Raw genomic sequence first — 8,657 nt, 5'->3', positions numbered from 1 at the left:
CCCACCACCACCACCAGCTTTCCTATTTCGTGGCCCCTGACTCCGGCCGCCTGCCATCCATTCCGGAGAACGTGAGTGGACTCCTCCGAGGGGGCGGGAAGAGGTCCCGAAACCCGCGGGGACTGCCAGATCCTGTCGTCCCTGGCGCCCAGCGCTCCTCTCTGTCCCTCAGAGGAACCTAACCGAGCTGGTGGTGGCGGTGACCGATGAGAACATCGTGGGGCTGTTCGCGGCGCTCCTGGCCGAGCGGAGGGTCCTGCTCACCGCCAGCAAGCTGAGCACCGTGAGGCAGGGGCCAGCCGGGCCGGGAGGGGCCGGGACCGGGCTTCGTCCCTGGGGGCGGGACGACGGGGGCGGATTCCTACTCTAACCTCACCCGGCGTCACCCGAGGGCAAAGTCCTGGCTCTGCCCCTGTGAAGGTCAGGGTTGAGCTGAACGCTGGCTCCACTCTGGTGGGGGGAGTCAGCGTGGTAGCGTCTAGCTGCCGTTTGCAAGCTCCTCTTTGGGAATGCGGAGTCCAGATTCCACCCACTGGCTCCGCCCCTCTGGAGGGCGAGGTCCGGGAGCGCTAAATTCCAGCTCGGCCCCTAAGGGCAGGGAGGGTGGTCGTGGAGGCTGAACCCCTAGGGCAGGACCAAGGAAGGTAAATTTTAGCTCCGCCTCTTTAGGGTAGGGTCAGTGGAGCTGAGTCGTGGCTCCACCCCTAGAGGCGGGGCTAGGGCGACTGTTAGCTCCGCCTTGTTGGGACAACAAGTTTGTATTGACCCCTAAGCTAGTGGGCTTAGTCACAGCTCTACCCCTAAGAAGAGGGATCCCGGAGGGTTGCATATTAGCCCCGAACCCTAGGACTTGCCCTGAATCGTAGGCCACTCGAAGCCCCTCCCCCTGAGTGAGCACCTCTTACCTGACCTGTCTTTCCTGGCGCCACCTGCTCCAAGCACTGTAATTTGCCAAATTCTAGGTCTCCACCTGCTTCCTAAAGGGGTGTGACTTTTCACCTCTTACCCAGCAGCGGGTGGGTAAGGTGAGGTGGGTGGGAAATGGAGCTGCGAGAGGGTTCTTGAACCACCCCAGAGAGGGTTCTTGAAGCTGGGGGTCCAGGCCCTGAATCCACAGTACCCACCCGTCCCCAGCTGACCTCGTGCGTCCACGCGTCCTGTGCCCTCCTGTACCCCATGCAATGGGAGCACGTGCTGATCCCCACACTGCCGCCGCACCTGCTGGACTACTGCTGGTGAGGGGCGGAGTCTAGGGAGGGGCAGGGCCTGGGGGCTGGGGACCAGGGCGTAGGGCCTGCATGACCCTGCTCCCTCGGGTCGTCCGCAGCGCTCCCATGCCCTACCTCATCGGAGTCCACGCCAGTCTCACAGAGGTCAGTGGGAGCGGCCATGGACTGCAAGGACGGGCGGAGTTCTCCTCCCTCTGCATCCCCAGATACCCTCCCCCGCCAGGGTTCCTCGGACTCTGAGCTGCGGTCCCCCTACCACCCTCCAACACAGAGAGTGCTGGAGAAAGGCCTGGAAGATGTCGTGATGATGAACGTGGACTCCAATATCTTAGAGACGCCCTTCGACGACGTGCAGGCGCTGCCTCCCGACGTGGTCAGTATCACCCCTCCCGCAGCTTCTGGGAGAGGGAGGCCCCAAACCCACCCGCTCAGCGCCGCTCCCTTGTCCTCCAGGTGTCCCTGCTGAGGCTGAGGCTAAAAAAGGTCGCGCTGGCCCCAGGAGAAGGGGTGTCCCGTCTTTTCCTCAAAGCCCAGGCACTGCTCTTTGGGGGGTACCGCGATGCGCTGATCTGCAGCCCGGTGAGCAGGGGGGATGCTGAGGAGGAGGCCTAGTGGACCCTGGAAGATAATATCATTTAGAGTGTTTACTCTATGCCTCTGTTTGCTCATCTATAAAATGAGATCCAGATAGTACCCACCCAAACAGATGGTGTGAGTAAAATGCTTGGATAGTGCCTGGCACATCACGAGTATTCAAATGCTAGGTTCTACTATTACTATCTCATTTAATGCTCGTGACAGTATTATGAGATAGGTGCCATTATGGTCCCATTTTACATGTAAAGAAACTGAGGCTTGGAGAAGTCCTGTGGTAGGTGAGTGTTAAACCCAGGACTCTGATCTGCTAACTTTCAACCCCCTCCCTCAGTTTCCCACTATTCTATAAAAACTTGAGGGAGGGGGAAGTTCTATCATTTAAGTATCTGATGTTCCTGTTGGCTGCCTTAACAACACATCTGGAATCTGCCCATTTCTCCCCATCATGTCTCCACCCTGGACTGGTCCCCATTATTGCTCACCTAGATAAGTGTGCTTGCCTCCCCGATGAGTCCCCTCTCCCCGGTTCCCACCCTCACCCTCATAGTCTGTCCTCCCTGAAGCAGTCAGAAGTCACCTGTGAGCACCCAAGTCAGGTCTCCTCCCTCCTCTGCCCTCTAGGGCTCCTACCTCCCTCTGGGTAAAAGCCCAAATCCCCCCCTTGACTCACCAGGTCCTGCACAGGAGCAGGCATACAGCAGGCGCTCAATCAACATTTGCTACATAGATAGATGGTAGAGTAAGGGAGGCAGCTGGTGTCCAGGAGAGCCTCCGGGAGCTCAGGACGAGGATCCTTCTTCCAGGGCCAGCCTGTGACCTTCAGTGAAGAAGACTTCTTGGCCCAGAAGCCCGGGACTCCCTTGCAGGCCTTCCACCGGCGGGCTGTGCACCTGCAGCTGTTCAAACAGGTGCGCCAGAGCCCAAGGGCGGGATTGGGACCTGGGGGGCGGGGTTAGGGACGCCACGCCTGGGTACTGTGGGCGGGGCTAGAGTCGGTCTGGCGGAATCTCCCTCTTCAGATTGGGGAGACAGAACTGAACTAGGTTTCTTAAAGTTGAGAGCTCCCGTCCTGATTTCCTAAGGGACAAAATCTATTCCTTGGGCCCTGGGGAAATAAGGGTGGGACCAAGTTCCAGGATCAGGGTGGGAGTCCGTGCCGTCTTCGGAAGTTCTGGGAGTGTCCAGATGCGCACATCCTTTGGGAGGAAGGAGGAGGCGGGCCGGGACTCTGGGGTACCTGGGAGGGGGCTGGAGCGGGATCGGACTCCTGGGTTCCTGGAGGAAAGTGGGCTGGACTCCAGGATCCTTCAGCGCGGGAGTGGGTTCTAGGGTCCCTGAAGGTGGGGTCAACCTCTTCCAGAGTCACTGAGAGGTGGGTCGGTTCGAAGTGGCAGAATCTAACTTCCGGGTCCCTGTGAGGGGCGGGGTCTGGTCCCTGATAACAGGTCCTGACCTGGGGCTATAGGAGGCGGTTGGACCTCTGGCTTCCAAAGGTGGCCTCCAGACCTCCTGGGTCCTGTGGGTGGGCCCCTAGCCGGGTCAGGAATGACTTTTACTTCCTGAGGGCGAGAGGACTCCTAGTCCTTGCATTCAGATGTGACTCTGATCCTTTCTCCCATCCCCAGTTCATTGATGGCCGGCTGGAGAGGCTTAACACAGGAGAGGGGTTCTCAGATCTGTTTGAGCAGGAGATCACCTGCAGTGGGGCCTCCTCAGGTGAGCCCTGAATCTAGCCTGGAGTCCCTACCCCCAGCAGCCCCCCCAGCCTGAGCATGCCTGCCATGACCACGCTCTCTCCTCATTCCAGGCACCCTTCGCTCCTACCAGCTCTGGGCAGACAACCTAAAGGTATTGAACACCTGTCTTGTTTATTATTGGATTAATTTAATCCCACAACAGTCCCCAAGTAGGGTCATCATTTTGCTCATTTATAGAGGTGAAGAAATTGAGGCTCAGAAAGGGAGAAGGGCTTGTCTGGGGTCACACAATCCTGGGGTAACCCCAGATGCCCACACCTCTCTCCCTTGGCACTCTCTCTCCAGAAAGGTGGCGGTGCCCTCCTGCATTCCGTCAAGGCCAAGACCCAACCAACCGTCAGAAACATGTACCGCTCGGTGAGACTGGGCTAGGCAGGCCGTTTACTGGGGTGACAGAGGACATTTTAACCCCACATTTAAAGTGCACGTTTTTATCAACTGAATCAGCAGTTAAACCATTAACAATTTTTCCCACTTTCATTTTCCATTCACTATTCTCATGTTTGTCAGGATTTCTTTCCTATTTAAAATTGGCAACCAAGATTCATTGGGTTTGTTTGTTTGTTTTGTCCTTCTCAGACACTGCAAACCCCGCTTCTATCCTTTTGGGGTTTTCTCCCAAGCCCGTTTCCTGGGGCCCACTTCTGCAGCTCCAAATTGTACATTCAATTTTATTCTTCACTCGGCTTTTGAACACGGACACATTTTTATGATGTTCTGTTTTTGCCACTCCCCATTTCATCTGGGGGTTCTTTCCCCCAGGAATAGTCCTTTTGTATTAGTCAAGGGGGCGAGAGTGTGTATTGACTCCTTAGGTGATGCATGGGGAATTGTGAATACATTTGTGAGACATAAACATGAATAGATGGCAGACTCCACTGTTCTAGGGAACAGGGGGCTGAGTTCTCAAATGTCCCATGTCAAATCACCTCAAATCTAATTTATTTATTTATTTATTTATTTTTTTGCTCCTCCATAGGCCAAGAGTGGCTTGAAGGGAATGCAGAGCCTCCTGATGTACAAGGTAAAGTTAATGGCCAAGGGGTGGGGGGAATGGAGAAATGGGCTCCTGGCTCACCCAACCTCTTCCTAGGATAGGGATTCTAGCCTGCAGAGGGGGGGCTCCCTCAGGGCTTTCTCCCTCACCAGTCGCTCAGATCACCTGCAGCAGCGCCTGCCTATCACCCAGCACTTTGGACAGGTAAGATGCCCTGCCTCCACCCCGACACACACACCTGGAATTATCACCAAGTCCTCCACCCATCCTCGATCTCCATCTAGACAACTTGCCTCCCTCCTCGTGTACCCCAGTACCTGATGCCCGCTTCACACTCACCCTCCTTCACACAGCTCCCCTGACTCTAGCTCCTGGGGCCCCACCCCTCCAAACCTGTCCTTTGCAGAACCGGCCCCTTCGCCCCAGCAGGAGACACCGGCAGGAAGAGAGACCTTCTGAGTCCCTGGGGGAGAGGTAAGGCTCAAAGGCAGGAGAGGGGGCAATATTGTAAGTGGGAGGCCAGAACTAATGGGGAAGATGATCCCCAAATTTCAAACCTGCCAGAGCCACCAGACTGGAGCTGGGGGTTGGGGGCAGATATCTGAGGCTGCCTAACCTCACACAGGACACCCCCTCTGAGCCCTGAGGCTACCCAGGACTCCTGGGCAGAGGAAGCTTTGGACAGCAGCTTCCTGGGGTCTGGGGAAGAACTGGATTTGTTGAGTGAGATACTAGACAGTCTGAGCACGGGAGCCACAAGGACAGGCAGCCTGCGGCCCAGCCAGAGCTTAGACTGCTGCCACAGAGAGGACTTGGACAGCTGCCTCAGCCTGGTGAGCCCTCCAGTCCTCTCCCACTTGCCCACCCAACTTGCCACCCCCTCCCCCTCTAAAGTCCAGCAACTTGCTAATCTCCCCACCCCCCATCCAGCCTAACTTACCAGGAAGACAAAGGTGGCAGCCAGATGAGGAGGACCCCCCAGAACCCCATTCCCAGTCCCTGCCTGCCGGCCTGCCATCTCTACAAAACCCCCAGCCTCCGGATACCACCAGGTCCTCAAAGAACCTCACTCTCTCAGAGGCCAGCCAAGAAATCACTTCTTCAACCCAATCGTTAACAGCTTCTGCAGACCCAAGCAGCAGCGGGGACCTCAAATCCTCTCTCACAGAGCCCCATCAACAAACCCCACCTCTCTCCCCTCTCCACGAGGCCGCCGGAGAGCCCAGAGGCGAGAAGAGCTCCTGCTCCCAGCTCTCCACAGTGCCCACCCATCCCAGCCCTCCAGAGAGCCCCCAACCTCTGCTACCCACAAAGCCCAACTCAGATATCACCTGGACATCTCCAACCTTTGACTCTACCTCAGATCTCGGTTTCCCAGAGAGCCCCAGAGCCCCTGCTGTGCCCGCTAGCAACCGGCAGGAGCCCCAGGCCAGGAACCGGCCCAGAGTTGCTGAGCTTAAAAAGTGTTTTGAAGGTTAAGGACCAGGCATCTGGAGGAGATGCCATTCCCTCAATAAAGTCTCAAGAGCCCAAAGCTGGTTTTTCCTGGTGAGTTTACCTGGGGGCCCTCTCTCTGCTCCTAAACCCATCCCATCCACCACCTTCCCCACTGGGGCAGCCTCCTGCTGGCTCCAAATGGTAGTGAAAAGCCTCCCTTCCAGGAAACCCTCCCAGCCCCTAAGATCCTCAAAACCTTGCAATTCATCCTCCACGGCCTATGAGCCCTGCATTTACCTCCTCCATCTAGGCTAATTTCTGCCTCCACCAGTTCAAAAAAAAGTTTTATTATATCTCACTACCAATTTTACACATATATATATATATATAAAATGTCAGCATCCCCACCCTCCCTTGCCCTCAGGGGCAGAGTTTTGAAGCACCTTTTCCCCTTCTATTCTTAAGCCCAGGTTTTGAAGGCTCAGAGAGGGATCAGCCTTCCCCCAAGGTCACACAGCAAGGGAGGGAGATGAAGAGAGGAAGGGGACCTAGATGGGCAGGCACCCCTGCACTTTCTCCTTGGAGTCCTGGGGAGCCTGGGCCTCGGTTGCGTGGGAGAACTGAAAGGAAAGGAGAGGGGGGTTGTCGGGCCTGTGTGGAGACGGTGCAGCAAGCAGAAAGGCGGGTCCCTAGCACCGGCACCCCCAATTGCAGGCAGAGTCATGCAGAGGCGACATGCTTCGCAGAGCCCACCCGGCAGGTGCCCCATGGCCCCAAAGTCCAACTGAGCCATCGTGGGCTCGTGTCTCGGTGGTGGATGCTGTGTGGGAGCAGGTGCTAGGCAGTCCTGGGTAGTGGTGGTGGTTGTGGCGGACCCCAGCGTTCAGATGAGCCGCTCCTCAGGAGGCAGCTTGAGGTTGGGGGGTGGTGGCGCTCGGGCACCCACCTGCTCCTCACTGCTGGGCCGGTAGGTGCCTTCTGTCTGCCGCTTCTCCCGCAGTTTCCGCACCAGCAGCACCAGCCCCACAGCCAGAAGCAGGGCAGCCAAGAGGGAGAAGACCACGATGATGGCAGTGGTGGCCTCCTTAGACTGCGAGACAGGAGACAGGTGTGACTTCCCTGAATCTGGGGATCCTGTCCGCCCCCACCTTAGAAGCATCCCGGGTTCCTAATCCCCCCACACACCCCTGCTCCTTTTGGTGATCTGGTTCTTCCACCTGATCCCCATCTATCACATTTGGGGCTCCCAGTCCCTCACACCTGCCATGTCTAGGGTCCCCCTTCCAAGCACCCATCACATCTGGGTTCCTAGCTATTCCCCCCCTCCTCCCAAGAGGCCTGTAGGGCTCCTGACCCACTGCACGTGCCACCATCCACTCCCTTCCCGAGGTTCTGGGTCTCCCCAGTCTGGGCCCCTGGCTCTCCCTAATTGTCATGTTGATATTCTGATCTCTCACACTTGGGGTTCTCCAATGCCAACCCCCATCCTGGCCTGCCACCTCTGGGGATCTAGGCCCCTCCACCTGCTACTTGTGGATAGCATCCTGAATAGAATCCCTGCTGCCCTCATGCCATATATACCCCCCAACTCACCAGGGCCCCATTGAAGCTGGGGTATGGGGTGGTAGTGGTGCTATTCTCGTATGCAGTGGGGTCCAATGCTGTGAGGAAGTGGTAGAGAGAATAAATGAAGCTCCATCTATCACTCCCATCCTGGCACATCTGCCCCCTTCCTTGGGGATTTCCCCTGCCCTCACCCCCCACCCCCACCCCCGTTAGAACTCTGCTCTTCTGACTGTGGGTGCTCTGCATGTCGGAGCCAGGCCAGCTGTACTGCTACTCTGGCCACCCTCAGCCCAGTGGAGCCCAGCAGTGAAGAATCCACCCACAGTAGTTTGCAGTTAGCGCTGAGTTGGGGGCTATGACAAGATGGTGTCAAAGCCCAACTGTCCCCTCCTCTCCCCTCCCCCACCTACCTGGCCTTTTCTTGGCTCTGAAAGATCTGGACAGATCCTGCTTTTCCCTGGAGTATCTATTTGATTCCACTCCCACCCCCATCCCCACCCCAGGCTCTTGAAACTGGAAGAACTGAATGGCTGGGTCCACCCATATGGCCAGCCTGGTGGTCATCCTGGACTCAGAGCCCCAGGCAGGCAGGCCTCCTCCAGGCTCCCAGACAGCCCAAAACACCTCAACCACAGAGACTCAGATATGCAGGCCTCCTCTGCCTCCAGCTCATAATTCCACCCCAATCAGGAACTCAGGAATTCTAGACCAACTGCGACCCGTCCAAGGAAGGACTTAGGAATTCAAAATCCCCAGCCCTGACCTTGTAGACTGCTGCCCCCAAGGCACTCCATGCCCGCTCCCCAGTTCTTGACCTCTCGGTGTCCCGGGTCCCCAGCGCCCCTGCCGGTAAGGCCGAGCGCCAGGAGCAGCCCCAGGCTGGGGCTCGCCATGGGCCTGGGGAGATAGGCTGGTGGCACCAGGGACAGGGCTTCTTGCGCGCCGCTCCTACCGCATCTCGGGCCAGAGGTACTTACGACTTGGCACCTGCGGGCGGGAGACGGAGAAAGGCCAGGGCGTGGGGGAGGAGGCTTGACCCCGGCGCAGGCCCAGGGAGGGGCGCCCCCCGCCAGG

The 8,657-nt window shown here is 57.5% G+C and overlaps 2 protein-coding genes across 3 annotated transcripts in view; one reads left to right on the top strand and one right to left on the bottom strand.

Moving 5' to 3' along the window:
• The window catches only part of DENND1C (DENN/MADD domain containing 1C), an 8,976-nt gene extending 2,862 nt beyond the window's left edge, over positions 1–6,114 (top strand). The window contains exons 9-23 of the mRNA XM_005884409.2: positions 18–71; positions 173–283; positions 1,135–1,235; positions 1,328–1,373; positions 1,501–1,602; positions 1,683–1,808; positions 2,630–2,734; positions 3,452–3,542; positions 3,634–3,674; positions 3,869–3,940; positions 4,563–4,607; positions 4,677–4,784; positions 4,987–5,054; positions 5,206–5,413; positions 5,511–6,114. Coding sequence (XP_005884471.2) covers positions 18–71; positions 173–283; positions 1,135–1,235; positions 1,328–1,373; positions 1,501–1,602; positions 1,683–1,808; positions 2,630–2,734; positions 3,452–3,542; positions 3,634–3,674; positions 3,869–3,940; positions 4,563–4,607; positions 4,677–4,784; positions 4,987–5,054; positions 5,206–5,413; positions 5,511–6,059 — 1,827 coding nt within the window. The 3' untranslated portion in view covers positions 6,060–6,114. The remainder of the gene's footprint in view (positions 1–17; positions 72–172; positions 284–1,134; positions 1,236–1,327; positions 1,374–1,500; positions 1,603–1,682; positions 1,809–2,629; positions 2,735–3,451; positions 3,543–3,633; positions 3,675–3,868; positions 3,941–4,562; positions 4,608–4,676; positions 4,785–4,986; positions 5,055–5,205; positions 5,414–5,510) is intronic.
• An 87-nt stretch (positions 6,115–6,201) lies between these two features.
• Positions 6,202–8,657, bottom strand: part of CRB3 (crumbs family member 3) — a 5,234-nt gene continuing 2,778 nt past the window's right edge. Inside the window, exons 3-6 of one of the 2 annotated variants that reach the window (XM_005884411.2) lie at positions 8,347–8,570; positions 7,611–7,678; positions 6,964–7,107; positions 6,202–6,637 (exon numbers count right to left, since the gene is read on the bottom strand). In XM_005884411.2, coding sequence (XP_005884473.2) covers positions 6,566–6,637; positions 6,964–7,107; positions 7,611–7,678; positions 8,347–8,476 — 414 coding nt within the window. In that variant the 5' untranslated portion in view covers positions 8,477–8,570 and the 3' untranslated portion in view covers positions 6,202–6,565. Of the gene's footprint in view, positions 6,638–6,963; positions 7,108–7,610; positions 7,679–7,993; positions 8,163–8,346; positions 8,571–8,657 lie in introns of those variants that run through there. The other variant, XM_014531909.1, reaches the window with a different exon arrangement.

The sequence above is a fragment of the Myotis brandtii genome, unplaced genomic scaffold (genome assembly GCF_000412655.1).
Source record: "Myotis brandtii unplaced genomic scaffold, ASM41265v1 scaffold827, whole genome shotgun sequence".
NCBI lineage: Eukaryota > Metazoa > Chordata > Mammalia > Chiroptera > Vespertilionidae > Myotis > Myotis brandtii.
This window is presented reverse-complemented; position numbering and strand designations above follow the sequence as displayed.